The sequence below is a fragment of the Sus scrofa genome, chromosome 18 (genome assembly GCF_054392235.1).
Source record: "Sus scrofa isolate SSC_HxYL_T2T_F1_AM1 chromosome 18, Sscrofa_HxYL_maternal_Yorkshire_Landrace_v2.0, whole genome shotgun sequence".
Taxonomy (NCBI): Eukaryota; Metazoa; Chordata; class Mammalia; order Artiodactyla; family Suidae; genus Sus; species Sus scrofa.
In genome coordinates this window covers 31,404,754-31,422,702 of record NC_139400.1, presented here as the reverse complement: position 1 = coordinate 31,422,702, position 17,949 = coordinate 31,404,754, and the positions used below count along the sequence as shown (strand labels likewise).

The window sequence follows — 17,949 nt, the reverse complement described above, 5'->3', positions numbered from 1 at the left end:
TGGGTTCCATGCCTGGCAGGTATAGTGGATTAAAAGGGTCTGGTGTTGCCACAGCTGCAGAGTAGGTCTCACGTGTAGCTTGGATTCAGTTCCTGGCCAGGGAACTTCCATATGCCGTGGGTGGGGCCACAAAACAAAACAAAACAAAAAAATCCACCTAATTTGTGGAACTTTATTTTGGCATTTTCAGGGAACTAATACAGCAGTACTGTGGATTATTAATGTAATTACTTAACTGCCTTTTCTGCCTTCAGAGTCTGAAAATGGAGGCAGAAAAAGCAGTTAAGTAATTGGATTAGTTTAGCAATGAGTGATAATGTCATGATTTGGGAATGGAAAATTTGGTCCATGTATGAGAAACATTTTAATAAAGAATATTAAGATTTTCAGTAAATTAGTTGTGTATGAGGCAAAGGAAAGGAAGCAAGAAAATGACTCTGGGATTCTAGTTTGGTCCATTCCATTCAATGTTAAAAAGGTGACAAAAGTGAGATATCTAGAATAAAACACCTTGAGCTAGAAGAGTGGATGTTGTTTTAGAAATGTTTGAATTTGAAGTTACTCTGAAATATTCCATTTGTTGTTTTAAAAGAAAACTTAAAAAAAAGGTCTTGGGTGGAAGGAGAGATTTGAGTTCCATTAAATTAAAAAAAATTGAAGTATAGTTGGTACACAAAATTATATGTTATAGGTGTACAATATAGTGATTCAGAATTCTTAAAGGTTAAACTTCATTTATACTGGCTATATTCCCCATGTATAGTATGTCGTTCTACCTTATTTTATACATAATAATATGTACCTCTTAATCTCCTATCCCTATATGGCCCCTCCCCACTTCTCTCTCCCCACTGGTAGCCACTAGTTTGTTCTCTATGTCTTGTGAATTGGTTGCTTTCTTATTATATTCACTAGTTTTAACAAACTATTTTATTTAGATTCCACATATAAGTGATATCATACAGTATTTGGTTTTCTCTGTCGGACTTTTTTCCCTTAGCATAATGCCCTCCAAGTCCATCCATGTGGTTGCAAATGGCAAGATTTCATTCCTTTTTAGGACTGAGTAGTATTCCATTGTGTGAGTGTGTACCATGTCTTCTTTATCCATCTATCTGTCGATGAACACTTAAGTTGCTTCCATATCTTGGCAGTTGTAAATAATGCTGTGATGAACATTGGTGTGCGTGTATCTTTATGAGGTAGTGTTTTTTTTGGGTGGGTGGGGTTATCCCCAGGAGTGGATTTGCTGGGTCATATGTTAACTCTATTTTTAAATTTCTGAGGAAACTTCATACTGTTTTCCACAGTGACTGCACCAGTTTACATTCCCATTAACAGTGTTATGAGTGTTACCTTTTCTCCACATCCCCACCAACATTTGTTATTTGTGTTCTTTTTGAGGATAGCCATTCTAACAAGTGTGAAGTGATATCTCATTATGGTTTTGATTTGCATTTCCTTGATGATTAACCATGAATTCCATTAACATTTGAACTAATAAGTCTGAATAATGTGCAGTGGAATTGAAAATGGCTGAGGCTGGAACTCTAAGGAATAACATTACTTAAAGACCAGCTGATATAAAGAAAGGATTTGTTAAAGAAACTCAGAAGTAGTCAGGCAAATAGAGTATATCCACAGAGGAGAATGTTCGAGAAGCCAAAGAAGAAAACTAGTTTCAAGACAGATGGAATGGAAAGCATTTTCCATGCTTTACATGGAAGTGAGGCATTCGGGATGTATCCATTGGAGTTCCCGTTGTGGCACAGCCGTATCTGTAAGGATTCAGGTTTGATCCTTGGCCTCCTCAGTGACTTAAGGATCCAATGTTGCCATAAGCTGCGGTGTAGGTCACAGAGGCAGCTTGGACCTGGTGTTGCTGTGGCTGTGGTACAACCTGGCAGCTGTAGCTCTGATTCGACCCCTAGCCTGGGAACCTTCATATGCTGTGGGTACGATCCTAAAGGACAAAAAAAAAAAAAAAAAAAAAAAGAGGTATCCATTAAGTTAGGCAAATGGATTGTCATTGTATAACCTGTTGATCATTCTTAGATAATAATGTATACATACGTCAGATATATTAGCATATTAATCTAAGAAATATGTAAAGCAGCTCTCTCAGAATAGCAAAGAAAGTGATGAACCAGATATACTGAATTCCATAATTCTGAAAAGTAACTTTTAAGAACATTTTAACATCTCTGAAATTGCCTTTTATAATCCAAGGCATTTTGTAAACCCTGCCAGCCAGGATTGAATTTACATTCTTCCAGAGACAATCTGAATTTGCTTATAACCATCTTAAGGGGTCTTACCGACCTTTTTAGATTAAATTTTCTCCTTAAGAATTTTCTTGTACCACAATGGTGATTTGAAATAATTCTATGAATACAGGTTTATGATTCATTTTCTCCAGATATAATTCATGTTTCTCTTTCTTCCCAGACTTCCGGATGTCCTTGTTGTCACTTTCTGGTTGATACTTTTAGAGTTCATTAAAATTGTTTTCTGGGTATAACGCTTTGGTCACACCGTTACCTAACTCTATGTCAGAATTTTCTATTATTCAGTGACTACCATCTCAGATCTTTCCCCTCCTCCCCTTTTTAAAGACTTTATTTTATTTGGAGCAGTTTTAAGTTCACAGTAAAATTAAATAGAAAGTATAGACATTTCCCAAATGCTTCTGCCCCTGCATGTGTATAGCCTCCCTCGTTATCAACATCCCCACGAGATCGGTCCATTTGTTATAATCAGTGAACCGACACTGACACATCATAATCACCCAAAGTATATTATGGTTTACTCTTGGTGTTGTAATTCTGTGGGTTTTAACGAATGTATAATGATGTATGTCCATCACTACAGGATCACGCAAAGTATTTTGACTGCTCTAAAAATCCTCTGTGTTTTGCTTATTTATCTTCCTCTTCTGACCCCTGGCAACTAGGGATATTTTTATTGTCTCTATAGTTATTACTTTTCAGAATGTCATAAAGTTGGGATCTTAAAATATGTAGCCTTTTCAGATTGGCTTCTTTCACTTAGTAATATGCACTTGTCTCCTCTGTGTCTTTTTGTGGCTTTATAGCTCATTTCCTTTTACTGCTGAATAAATTCTATTGTCTGGATATACCACAGTTTACTTATCTATTCACCTACTGAAGGACATCTTGGTTACAACTTTGGCAAGTATGATAAAGCTGCTATAGCAGTTCGCATTGTGGCTCAGAAAGTTAAGGACCCATGTTGTCTCTGTGAGGATGCAAGTTCAATCCCTGGCCTTGCTCAGTAGGTTAAGGATCCAGAGTTGCCACAAGCTGCGGTGTAGGTCACAGGTACAGCTCGGGTCTGGTGTTCCTATGGCTGTGGCTGTGGCTGCAGCTGCAGTGCTATTCGGCCCCTAGCCCAGGAACTTCCATATGCTGCAGGTGTGGTTGTAAAAAGAAAAAAAAAAGGGAATAAAGCTGCTATAAACATCTGTGCGCAGGTTTTTGTGTGGACATACATTTTCAACTCATTAGGGTAAATACCAAGGAGCACAATTGCTGGATCATATGGTAAGAGTTATGTTTAGTTTTACAAGAAACCGTGAAACCATCTTCTAAAGTAGCTATACCATTTAGCTGTTTTAACAGCAATGGATGAGAATTCCTGTTGCTCTGCATCCTGGCCACATTTGGTATCAACAGAGTTTTGTGTTTTAGCTATTCTAACAGCTGCATGGTGATATCATGTTGTTGTTTTAATTTACAGTTTGCAGATGACACATGAGAGGGAGCATTTTTCTACACCCTTACTTGCTATTTGTATCTCTGCTTTGGTGGAATGTCTTCTCAGGCATTTGGGTCCATGCAGAAATCTGCACACAAATGTTTATAGTAGCTTCTTTCATGATTGCTAAAATTTAAAAGCAACAAATATGTCCCTCAATGGATGAATGGATAAACAAACAATCTGTGGTGTAGCTATACAATGTAATATTTTTCAACAATAAAAACAAATGAGCTCTCCAGCCATAAAAAGACATGGAGAGACCTGAGGTATATACTGATTAGTAAAAGAAACTAAACTGAAAAAGGTCACATCCCGCATGATTCCAACTCTACGACATTCTGGAAAAGGCAAAACTATGGAGACTGTAAAAAGATCAGTAGTTAGAGAGAAAGGGATGAATAGGTGGAACACAGCAGATTTTTATGATAGTGAAACTGATCTGAATGATAATATAATTGTGGATACACATATACATCAAAACTCATAGACTGTACAACAGAAAGAGTGAACCCTAATGCAAACTATGGACTTTAGCTAATAATAATGTATCAATATTGGTGCATCAATTATAATAAATGTATCACACTAGTGCAAAATGTTAACTATTAGGTTAATTATGAGCCAGGGTGAGGTGTATGAGAGCACTCTATACTATCTGGTCAATAGTCTAAAAACTAAACCTGCTGTAGGAGTTCTCTTGCGGTGAAGTGGGTAAAGGATCCTGCATTGTCACTGTGGCAGCTTGTGGCACAGGTTTGATCCCTTAGCTCAGGGGCTTTTATATGCCGCACACACAGCCAAAGAATAAAACAAAAAATACACTCGCAAAACAAAGACATGCACACAAAAACAAAACAAACAAATGCTATTAGAAATAAAGTCTAGTAATTAGAAATAAAGCAAGCAGAAAGCAAAAATGTTACTATATCTGAAGCTGCACATATACATGACTCTTTTTTTGTCCCTTTGTGTTGCCTGGGATGGGACCTAAAATAGGGCATGTGCACACCAGATGCAGCAGGCACTCTGTGTGTGTGTGTCCTTTGGAAAGTCAGCACTTTCTGAAACAGTTTAGCTATTCATTTACATTAATGTCTCTATTCAGTAACTGTTTATTGGGCACTTCTATAAGTCTGGTATCTTGGCAACCATTATGGATACACAGAGATGTGTGTGTTTATGTGTGTGTGTACATTGTGTTGTATATCTGTATGGCCACCTATCTGTATGCTCCTGTGATATAGGTTTATATGTGTAAAATGTGAACATCTATATATCCATTGATATGCAGAGTTATATATATGCCTATGGACAAATCATAAGTGATAGGAAGCCAATACTTAATCATTAAATATCTGTAAAACTGTTATTGGAGTCATTCTTAACAGAGTGCTACTGGAAAACTCACTTCTGGGGTCTCTCAAATATTCGGAGAGAATATTTCATCTATAATTAATAGTTAAAACAACTAAGGACAATGATCAAAAAACACATGGACTTTTTCCTGATGCAAAGACCATGTCTTGTCTTTGAAGACAGTGCCCATCTTAAGGCAAATTACTTCATTTGGCTTTTCCTGTGGTTTTCAGGCAGAATGAAAGGCATTAAAAAACTCAAGTATTGTGAAAAAGTAAAGAATAGGGATGGCAAAAAAACCTGTTATTGAAAAAATAGAAATTAAGTAGGAATTTAATGTTCATTTAAGAAAATATTTATAAAATATGTCTTCTTCTCAGTGCAGCAAAAGCCATGGGGTGTTTCTGTTTTTGTTTCATTTTAATAGAGTAGGAGAATGTACATAAACTATGTAAGTTGAGAAGACCCTAGACGCTTTTACTTCTTCCCTTCAGTTTGCTGGAAGCCAGTAGACATCACTGGGAGGAAGGTGCATGCATCAGCATTATCCATGGAGAGTTAGAACTATGTATATACTTGGACCTTACCCATAGCTACTGAATCAAAATCTTTAGAAAGTATTTAAAATAAACAAATGGAATAAAAGGTTCTCAACTTTTTTCAGATAAATAATTCAAGATAATAGCCATTGCTGTTACTGACAATTTATAGACCTTCAACAGGGTGATTCTTAAATTAGCCAATCACAGAAAATAATATAGAAAGAAAGTACAGAAAGAAAAATGCTTTTGGAAAACTTTGAATAAATAAATTAAGACACTATTGTGTCTTTGTAACTAGAGGCTAACAATCATTTAGTTTAGAAACAAGTATAATGCAGATCTTTGAGTATAACTTTCAAATAGTCTATCATTGGGTAGATATTAAAACCACTTTATCTCTTATTATTTTTTCCCTTTGAAATAGGTTCGAATTCTTTTCCATACCAGCGAGGTTTACTTTCAAATTCTAACAGGTCTCCTAAAACCTGACCAGTGCTTGGTAATCTAGTTAGTTTGTAACTAGATTAGTCTCAAAAAGGAAATGAGCTAGGAAAATGATATGGCAAGAAAAATGATACAAACTAGAACATTAGACTGCATTTTAAACTGAAGTGATAATAATGCGTACTAGATATATACAAAAAGTTCATTAATTGCTAATTACTTAATTTGATATTATTAAATATTTAAATGAATAGTCATCTTCATCTGTAGCACCTCTGAATAGGACAGAAAACATTGAAGAATGTGGCCAAAACTGTTTAAATAAGGAAAATTTCTGAGTCAGAATACAGAGTAGAACACTTCTGGTGATGCTCTTCTAAGTGATGTATTTACCCGAGGTCTAGTGGCTCAACTGGCAAAATCTTATCTGTCTATATTTGTGACTTAGGTATATGCTGCTGTGGCTGGTGGCATGATGGGAACAGCAGGAGGAAGTTGATGGATGCCAGCTTGGAAGAGGAGTTGGAGGAAATTCTTCATAAGGTAGGAAATTTCTAGTGAAATAAGCTGAATTCATTAACCAAGCTGGAGCATCACTCTTCCCAGAATGGACTGGGGAATTCTGTTTGAGTTCATCCCAAATCGATCTGTGTTTCCTGAGATGAAACAGATTAAAGTTTAAAAGTTATTTTACAAATTTCCTCAAGATTTTAATAGTTCCAGAAATGATGTTGTTAAGACTGACCAAATTGGAGTGTAATGCAATCTGCGGTAGAAAGAGTCTTTCCACTTTGATAGAGGCTGCTGTGCTCTTGGTGCACAGGAATGTTATTAAGTGCTCCTGTGGGTTGGGGTGCAGGAATCTGCATTTTGCAGGAGGGGGAAGGTAGTGGAAGGAAAGCAGATTATGGAAAATGGGAGCAATGAGTGACAGAAGCTTTTTTTCTCTCTGAAAATAAATTCCAGAAATATCGTGGAAAGTGTTGCTGAAGGAGGGGCTTTTACATGTGTGGTTGAACACATAGAGACAAAAAATTCAAATATAATAAATACATAGAGTTTATACCCATAACCTAGGAAACTTCAGAAGACACAAATGAGAAAATGCATTTTAAATAATCAATTTGCTATTCCTTAGTCCATCTTACTCCAGTCATTAATCTTATGCTCTCATGGCACTTTCTTAAAAAGTCTGAGAAGTGTTTGAAGCCATGCCTTTCCTCAGACTTATGATAGGAGGCAAAGATTTATTCATTTAACGTTAAATCCACTGCTCTAGAGGAAAATGACTGAAAAATTTTATAACCTAGATTCTTAGAGTTACTATTATGCATGTGGATTGGGATCCTGAATCAGATTTAGAGTCAGTAGGAAGCCACTAAGATAGCAGCTATGTGAACAAAGACTAGATCTATTGTCATATATGATGGCAAGTGCAACTGATTTTTATACAGCAGCTGTTGTTGGAATCTCTTGATATTTACTCCATAATGTTGTTGATGTTAACCTCTAGGTGATAATAGCTGTAGTATTTCTGACTATCTTTTCTGCTGCTCATTTTTAAAATATAAAATTGTTCTAAAAATAAAATCTATTAATTAAAAAAATACTTTCAAAACAAAAACATAATCCAGTCAATTCTCATCATCTCCTTTGCTACTCCCTTTGTCTAGATCATCACCATTTTCACACTGTTTGGCCATGTTCCTGTTCGGGATGCTCTAACTAAGTATGGAGGCCAGAGTGATCCATTTAAAGCATGTCTCTTCTCTTTGCAAAATCTTTTATGGATTTTCACTCAGATTTGGGTAGCCTAAAGTCATCACAGCAACCTAAGTGACTACATATGATTCCACACCCCGTCACTCTATATCCATTTAATGTTTTTACCCCACTCAGCTCATACTCTTCACCCAGCTCCCTCAGCTCCAGCCTCATTGACTTGCTTTCTCTCTCTATTTTATAATGCTTTTTATGTTTTTCCATTATAGTGTTTGTATGTGTTCCATCAATTTCCTACTATACAGCAAGGTGACCCATTCACACATACACATATACATTCTTTTTCTCACATTATCATGCTCCATCATAAATGACTAGATACAGTTGCCAGTGCTGTACAGCAGGATCTCATTGCTTATCCATTCCAAAGGCAATAGTTTGCATCTATTAACCCCAAATTCCCAGTCCATCCCACTTCCTCCCCCTCTAACTTGCTTTCTCTTTGTTGAACACTTCAATTATCCTCAATCTTTGAAGATTTTTTGGTACTGCTCCCTCTTCCAGGAATGACCTGGAATGAATGACAAGGCTCACTCACCCCTTATCTCCTTCAGGTCTCAATTTTCACCTTTTTGGTAAGTAAAGACCTCCTTGATCACCCTGTGTAAAATGGCATATGTTTCTTCCCAGCACTGCCAATTCTCTTTCTCTGCTGTATTATTTTCTCCATAGCACTTGTTATCATCAGATATACCATCTGTGTCAGTGTCCATCTATCTACACTAGAATGTGTAGGGAGATAGGGAAGAAGGGAGGGGGTTGGAGAGGGAAAGAAGAAGGAAAGAAAGAAAACAAAAATAAGAAAAACCAAATCTTAGAAGAAACTCAAGTAGCTCAAGTTATTACCCAGGTAGGTATAGAACCCCTGCTGAACCGCAAATCCAGTAAATCCATACTAACCTAAGGTTCATGTATGACAGTTTATGTATGATTATTTTGATGCTCATATTTATAGTTCATACCTAATTTATTTATCATAATCATATCTCAGAACATATTTAAATGGTTACATTCATATTATTAGGTGAGGGGAACTATACATATTTTAGATAAATGTATTCCTTGAGGGCACATTTGTTATATTTAAATAGAGGAAGATTGGTTAATGCTGATTCTCAGCAAGAGTTGGGTCAAATGCAGAGATAGCATAATTGACCCAACAAAAATCTTTGTATTTATTTGTCTGGGCTATTCTTAAATGGGTCTGTCTGAAAAGCACATTTCAACAATAGATTGATCCCCTTGGCATTTTAAATCTTTGAGTGAGCTGCTTCAGGTTAGAAATTAAAACATTCCATTATATATCTCCTAAATGGAGTTCAGTGCTTCTGGCATTTGAGCTTGTCTAAAAGTTCTGTGAAGAGTATCTGTTTTGTAAATGCCTTTTATAGTAATGTATGAAGGGGTGAGTTCAACTATTAAGACAAAAGAAAGAAAGGCATGTGGAGAATAATATAGCCACAAATTTAAACTCATAAGAACTAGCATTGTTTTTAACAAAGTAATGAACCTAAGTTTTGAAAGATCAAAAAAGGTTATAATTTAATTTAGGGGTATACTATTTTGTGCACTTCTTGTTGAGAACTAAAACATTTGTGTGCAGTTTAAGAAAGTTAGCCTTTTTATATCATACTGCAGTATCATGATTTTTGTTTTTGCACTGTTTAATTTATTTTCTTGGATGGACAAATTATCCTTGTGTCCCCTGCAGCCAACTATAATGATTTCCACTGACTGCAGTAATGAAGGCAGAGCTGATTAACTTTAGACCTTTCTCTTGCTAAAATCAGCAAACAAGTTACCCAGCAAAATATATGTCTTGTTATATGTGTGTGTGTGTGTGTGTATGTATGTATGTATACACATACACACACACATAAATATATGTATAACAATAACATCTTGTCAAACAAACAAGAACATTCTTATCTTCCCTTCCAGCAAACATTTAAAAAAATCACTAAAGCCACTGACATGGCAATTGCCAGTTGGCCAGAGGATTAGGTCACTCACATGTCCTCCCTCAGCACATACAGGGTATTTGCATACTTGGCTGCATTCTTGTTTTGAAGGACAGATGCTCTGGTGTTTCTGATCTCAGTGGGATGCAGAGGGCCTATCTTGAGTAGTTTTACTTTAACCCATTTTAAACAAAGAGGTAGATTAAAATATAAAACTCCTTCAAGGAAAAACATTAAAATCCAGATGTCTGAAAGCCAAAATAATCACTATTTTACCTGTATACCTAAGGCATACCTTTTTACTTCGTGGTCTTTGATCATTAGTCATTGGCCCTGTTTTATTAATGGGGGATTTGTGTCTGACTGCAGGTACTGCATTGTGGTAGTTGTCACTGACCAAAGTATTTTTTCCAAAGGAGTTTTTAGTCAGAATTTTCCTTTATGCCTCTACTGGAAAAAAAAAATGCATGGTGGTTAATTATACAGATCTGAAGTTCTAAAATTAGGTATTTCAGACTCTTCTTATATTCCTTGCACTATTCTTGGCACTATGGGGGCAAAAAAGAAATGAAACATGTCCTATTCTAAGGAAGTTTCCAATCTAGTTGTTGAGCAGAAGATACTTAAAATTACACAGTTACTATGTTGGGTACCTATAGGGTCTTAGAGATCCTTTTTTAGAACATTGATTACATTTTAAGGTTGTTATTTATATAACTGTCTCTCAAGTCCTTGAGTACCTTCTACGCAGGGGCTATATCTCATACTTATTTTTAATGCATAATCAGTGACACAAAAATTATTTATCATAGATATTAATAATAGTTCTTTTATATGAACAAAATGTTTGAATTCTATAAGGGAAGGTTTAATTTCTTTCATGCTAGATATATATTTTTATGCATATTTATTTTACTCTTCTTATATCTAAATATTTGGACCCAGTTTAGGTTAAAGGCCAACTAAAGAACTAGAGTTGTTCTTTATTTTTCTCTTTATTCACTCATCTAGTCAATCCATTATTAGGTCTTATAGATCCACCAAATAAATATCAAATCCATTCACTTCTGTTTTCCATGTTATTCTCAAATCCATATCATCATTATCTCTTACCTAGACTTCTGCATTTCTCTATTAATGGATCACTCTTTTTTCAACTTTTGCCTCCCTACTCCCCGCACACGGAGGAACTGGTGGGATTTTTTTTTTTTTTTTCTTAGCTGTGCCCAAGCCATGCGGAACTTCCAGGGTCAGAGACTGAACTCAAACCACAGCAGCAAGCCAAGCTGATGCAGTGCCAAGGCTGGATCCTTAACCCACTGTGCCACAAAAGAACTCCAAACTGGTGGGATTTCTTTAAGATATTGATCAGGGAATGTCACTCCCTAGATTAGAAGACTTGAATGGTTCCCATCTTTTAGAATAAGGTCAAATACCTATCTTATCCTAATAAAACCCTACTCAGTTTGATCCTGCTGCAGCTCTGACCTCATCATTGTGGCCTCCCATCCTTCCTATTAAGGTCCTAGACACATCCCATTCTTTGTCAAAGGCTCATTCCAGTCACGAGCTCCTTGAACCAGTTGTTTCCTCTGTCTGGGATATACTTCTCTCTAACTTTGTTAAAGCTGGGCTTCTTTTGATCATTCATGCCTCAACTTAAATGCAACTTTTGTATTCTTTAAAATGTGTATACTGTAATAAATGAAAGATGCACCAAGAGTAATTTTGCAATGGGTTTTATGAGTTTACCTACAAGAATTCTGGAAGGAGAACTATCACCAGGCTAGTTAGTGAAGAAGTCTAGGGATATCCAGGCACTTGTGCAGTTTTTCTGCTCATCTTCTTTACTTTCTCTTCAAGGTTATGATGCCTTCAGCTAATCCAGCCATCATATTCATGAAGGAATAGATGAAAACAATCAGTGCTCTTTCAAGAAAGATGTGTCAGGGGAATGACTTAAAATGGCAACTGACTATGGTTGCCACACTTCCTTAGAGAAATAATTTCTGACAACATAGGATATAGTTGCCACTCAGCTACTTTTTAGCACATCATCCACTTTTATTTTCTGCCTAGGTTTTATAATCACTGCTATGTTTTAATTTTTCAATTTACTGTTTATTTGTTACTAATTTCTCTTCATTAAAACATAAGCCATGTGTGGCTATTTTGGTCATAGATGAAGTTCCAGAATCTAAAATCATGTTTGGCACATAGTAAGTGCTCAATAAGTAACTGTCCAGTAAATGGAAATAACAGAGTAGTAAGGAGGGAATAATACTAAAAAATATGGGTGGAAAGATTTCAAATATTACATAAGTAGCATCCACTACTACTAAGTATCCACTACTGATACTTAACAACTTTTTTTAGGATTAGAAAAAACTTTGATCTTTTAAAAATTACAATAACAAAAAACAAAAGAAGGAAACCATAATAATAATAATAATAAAAGAAAAGCAGGTTGGCCCTGAAGCATATTTTTTCAATCAAGAAATCATTCTATAAGTAGTGTTACATAGTGGTCAAACTGATTTTATTATTAAGTTGGATGTCAAATATATCTAGAATATGAACCCCACAATATCAATTTCAAAGTTTCTTTCAATAATTTTCATAAAATATAGATGACTTTTGAAATCTTTTTTTGATTTTAAGCTAGGTTTTGTTGTTTGTGGGAATTGCATGTTTTAAAGAAGAGAGTCATAATACAATAGCATGTAGCAAAAGAGGTACATGTCAAAGGGCCAACATGGAAGTTGTGTGGGGTTTGTGGCATTTGCTTTACATTATGTGCCTTTGAAAAAAAAATTTAGTCACAGCTACTGCCATTGACAGTGTTGGAACATGAATTTGATGGCAAATGCTTAATATTTTATATTGAAAATATAAACAGAATTTTTTAGAAATGTCCCAAGTGTTCTTTCTCACTAGATATTTCCCTTAAGTTTATGTGCATATTTCCAGCAGTTATTTCTTCATAAATAATTTTGTAGTGTGTTGATATAACATTATATGTTTCTCTAGCCTAGGCTACAAAGTCATTGCTTATGTAGGCAATACTAATACATTCTTACAAATTATTCAGTTTGTGTTAGATGACAAAACCTACACATGTGTATTAAAACCCATGTGTATTAAAAACCTAGATGCATGTGTGTTAAAAATCATCTCTGACATTTAAAGTAGGTTCAATGGCTGAAGTACAGCAATTATTATGCCCTATTGAACCATGGCGTGGCCTGTAGATTTTATTTCAAAATGAGCTAATGCACATGACCTAGTGAGCAACCTACCATGTTTACCACAGTCAGAGGATGGGGATTTGTTACAACTGAACTTCTGGGAATCTCTTCCTCTTTTAATGCTCTTATGTAATAAGCTCTTAAAAATAGGACCTACATTCCATCATCTGCATTTTATTCTTTCATAAAAAAGTATAACAGATTCAGCAAAAAGAAACTAAGTAGCCCTATAAAACAAAAGTTATTCCAACATTGTTCTTACTCAAATTTGCTTGAATATGTTTAAAGACATGAATGGCAAGGATTGAAGAAGATTCTTTCTCATTAAAAACACAGGTAATGCGTGATAGAAAGTAATTTAAGGAAGAGAAAATAAAATAATTAAGTATTTACTTAATAGGGATAAGAAAAGTAAATTATTATTGAAAGAAAAAAGATTGATTTTGGAAAGTATTATTTAAGAGAGTCAATGGAGAAGCAGTATAGCATGAAAGTTAATAATCAGGGTTAAAATGATCACTTTTTTGGTTTAAGATATAAAAATCTGTCAAATAGTGATAGTAATAATCCTGTCTCATAGGTATTTTGAGGGTTTATGGGAAAATGTATACATCTGGCTTGAAAGAGATTGGGCATGTGGTAAGTGCTCATTAAATGAGCTATTAGTATTTCTTAAAATACCCCAAATGCTTAATTTTACAGGAGTAGAAGTGGTGATCAAGAAGGTTGACCCTGGGTTATATATTTTCTGAGAATATAAATTTTTATTTAAATGAACGCATAGGAAATGATGTTTTAAGGAAAACTCAGGTTTTAGGAATATTGAGAAATAATGCTGATGGTATATGGGGTGTGGGGGTTAGTGAGGCCACAGTGTTTAGACTTTTGTGGACAACAGATGCATTGAGCTCTGAGTCAAAGGCAAAGAAGCCCAGAACCCTGCGATACGGATAGCACGTGGCAAGGACTTTAGGCATTGAGCAGGGAGAACAGGTTTGTTGATCGGCATCATTAATTTCCTCTCCAGTATTGATTTGGAGAATAGTGGCCATGTGAACTTTACAAAATGCGTCTCAGGCCAAGGAGACATGTGCTTTGATTAGAAGTGAAGCCAAACATTCCCCTTGCTCCATAGGTATTTGTCACAGAGATGGATCCTATGGCAGCTTGGGGCTGGGAGCAAATAGGCCTGAGGGAATGTGGTCTCAGTTGGGGACAGTCATTCTGACCAAGTGAAGTCTGTGTCTGGTCAGCACTCTGCTTCCTGGCCCTGGAACTTTCTAAGTCTCAGTATCTCCATTTGGAGAGTGGTTAAGTAACGGTGTCCTCTTTATAACATTTGGGGCTGATGAAATGAGTTAAAGGATGTCAAGCATTAAGACAGTGATGGAATATGTAAACTGTCGATAAATAAAGCGTGTCCCAATTTTATTTTCTTTCCTTTTTAAAAATCAGTGTAAAGCACAAGTGCAACTCTCAGATGCTGTCAGGGAATTATGAAGATATGAAATATAAACTTTTAGGAAAAATTACAAGAGTGCTGTGCCAAAAAGTGCCATGCTTACTACCCAAAGACTTCTGTCTCAGTCCTTCCTCCACTTCTAAATTTGACTATGCTCTTGACTAGTCACTTGAATTCTTCTGACTTCAATCTCCTTTTCTGTGAAATGTCAGTTGTCACATATGCCCATCCTTCCTAAAGGATTATTGGGATAAAAAGAGGATTATTTTGGATTTATTAAATAGAATTATAATTGAGCAAATATAACATCATTATTATAAAGTATTATTAATTTGAAATATTTAATTCTTTTTATCTCTACCTAAGTAGTAGAGACAGTATTAATAAAAACAACTGGAATTTCCTGCTGTGGCACAGTGGGTTAATGGGCTGGCTTGTCTCTGTGGTGTTGCTGGTTTGAAACCTGGCCTGACACAGTGGGTTAAAGATCCATCGTTGCTGCAGCTGTGGGTGTAGGCTGTAGAAGCAGCTTGGATTTGATCCCTGGCCCAGAAACTTCCACTTGCCATGGGTGGCCAAAAATATAAATTAAATTAAAAAAAAGAACTGATTGAGATGCATTACAGTAAAATTTACAGAAGAATGCTATAAGAAGATGCCCTTATTTATATGTTTATATTTATATTTTATGTGTATGTGGTTTTATCATTTTATTTCTATTGAAATTTTATTGATTTTGTAACTATCTTTACAGATGTTTAGGGTTTGTATTGTTGTAGTTAGTGCCCAAAGAACAAACTATTTAAAGAGAAAATACACAGGATAAATAGTGCTCTTCTTGCGTATTTTTAATCCTGTTGGTAGCTTCTTGTAAAGGTTTTGCAGATAATGTCTTACATTATCTGTGATATGTCAATGATGGTGCTTAGAATAATATAACTTTTACTTAATTCAGTTTTTACTTAATTCTCCCTCTAAATTAAATAGGGGAGAGGAATAGAAAATATTCAGGTAATTCTAAGATAAAGGAAATTTTCTTTCTAAGCAGGGCCTCTGAGTTGGGTATTTGCCTTTTTCACAGGAATTGCCAGAAATCTCAGGAAGAAAAGTTTGCTGATATAGTCATTTAAAGGAAATTATTTGGAAATTTTTAAAGCTGACTTTAATGAAAGTCTTTTTTTTTTTTTTTTTTTTTTGGTCTTTTTGCCGTTTCTTGGGCTGCTCCCGTGGCATATGGAGGTTCCCAGGTTAGGGAATCAGAGCTGTAGCCGCCAGCCTCCACCAGAGCCACAGCAATGCAGGATCCGAGCTGCGTCTGCAACCTACACCACAGCTCGCGGCAACGCCGGATCCTTAACCCAATGAGCAAGGGCAGGGACCGAACCCGCAACCTCATGGTTCCTAGTCGGATTCGTTAACCTCTGCGCCACGACGGGAACTCCTGTAAGTCTTAACTTTAGACATTAATTCTGATTAAATGGGGAAAGAACAAGAATATAAAAAAGAGTTGACTACACCAATCACAATGTCTTAAAGTACAGGCACATTAGCTTACAGCTCAGCTCACACGTATCAGTGCAAAAACATAGAGGAAACAAAAAAATCTTCATGGGGCGAATTATAAACAATAGATAAAGATAAAAATATGATAAATAACAACAGAGTTAACAATAATTTTTAAAAATATATGTGGGGCTCTTTGGCTCCCTGTTCTCCCTCACAGGTTCCCGCCCTGCTGAGGAGTAAAGAAGCGTCCATTTGTTCAAATCTTTCTCTTCTGTTTTAAATGATTTCATTTCACTTTCCATATTCAATCTACTCTAAAATGTAGCCACATAGAGTTAATAGACTCCTTCGTTTAAATGAAAGCTCAGCACACTTAGAGATGTGATCAGATGTCTGAAGAGTGTTTCTTCCTGGGCTTTTGTGGTGGGGGAGGGGTAACTTGGACAAACTGATGTTGTGGCGATGTTCATAGGTTCCAACAGTGACCATGTGTCTTGTCTGCCTAATAATTACACATCCTGCTGGCAGCTGATGCTAAAGCCTGTAGCTGGAAACTATGGGGTCCTTTGTCTCTTGCTTATATTTCAATTCTTTGAACGTTGCTGGCATAATTATTTTAAAATCTGGTTCTGAGAAGTCTAATATTTAGGTTCCCTGTCGGAACGGTAGCTGGATAAAACACAGAATGCCTAGTTTGAATTTCAGATAAATATCAAATGGAATTTTAGGTCAGCAATGAATAACATTTTACTATAAATATGTCCCAAATATTGCAACAGGATATTCAGTGTTTATCTGAAATTCAAAGATAACAGAATGTCTTCTATTATATTTGCTATAAATGACAACTTTATCCATGAGTTTATATCTATTTATCCTTTTGATTTGTATTATGTATTGTCATCTCTCTTCAAGTATATTGCTTTTATTAAAAAAAATTATGTGCTACACATTGTGTCAACAAAACTGTGGAAATAGCATGGTCTTATATGAAGTTATCCACATTCGAAATAATATCGTTTTGTTTCTGCCAGGCACTTTGAGATGCTAGCAGTCCAGGATCAATTCAATCAGATTTTAAGGATTGAGTAGATTCAAATCTGAGCCTCAGTTCTTGTGAGTTTCATCTGCTTATTGGTCATACTTATCTCAAATCAAGATGAGTTCACCAGGTTACCATCTCTGAACTCCAGTTTCTGCCCTGTAGCATAGCAAGACTGATAAACATGTTCTTTAGCCTCTCAGCTTCTTTGATCCTTCCTCTTGAGTCAGAAAATACTTAAAAGAACCCTTAAACTTGCCTCTCCATAGGCTTTCATTCACCCATAGATCCTGGCTAGTTGTTCTTTACAATCTTATTATTTCTTTCATGCCTTTGAATAGTTGTCAGTGTCTAGATTTTCTAGTAGTTCTCATCAGGAAGTTTAGTGTAAATCAGTCTTCCTTTACTGAAACCAAGTCCTGATTGTTAGTATTAAATACTTCTTAAGGATGAGAGACAAAATCGTATGAAATGTAAAGGGGAATATAGGCAAAGGTGTTGTTCCTTTATTGACTATCTTAAAATACATCATCAGGAAAGAGATGGTGTCTGATTTAACACTACATGTTCCCTTCTCTCTTATCCAGTCTGGAAGGGCAGTGGTGAATATCACACAAATCCTATTTATACACAAGTTTCAGGCTTCAGAGGCACCCATTATGGTCGTTTTCTCTCTCCATATATATATTGTCTTTTTAGGGCTGTACCCACGGCATATGGAGATTCCCAGGCTAGGGATCAAATTGGAGCTGTAGCACCAGCCTACACCACAGCTCACAGCAACGCCAGATCCTTAACCCACTTAGCGAGGTCAAGGATCAAACCT

The 17,949-nt window shown here is 35.9% G+C and overlaps 1 protein-coding gene across 9 annotated transcripts in view; it reads left to right on the top strand.

Moving 5' to 3' along the window:
* LOC110257598 (uncharacterized) overlaps positions 1–17,949 on the top strand; it is a 755,702-nt gene that overhangs the window by 278,337 nt on the left and 459,416 nt on the right. For all 9 annotated transcript variants that reach the window (XR_002340440.2, XR_014834361.1, XR_014834363.1 and 6 more), the window contains one exon: positions 6,571–6,665. Coding sequence is in view for 4 of the 9 variants with exons in the window: in XM_085005948.1 (XP_084862074.1) it covers positions 6,571–6,665 (95 nt within the window). In the remaining 5 variants the exon portion in view is untranslated. The remainder of the gene's footprint in view (positions 1–6,570; positions 6,666–17,949) is intronic.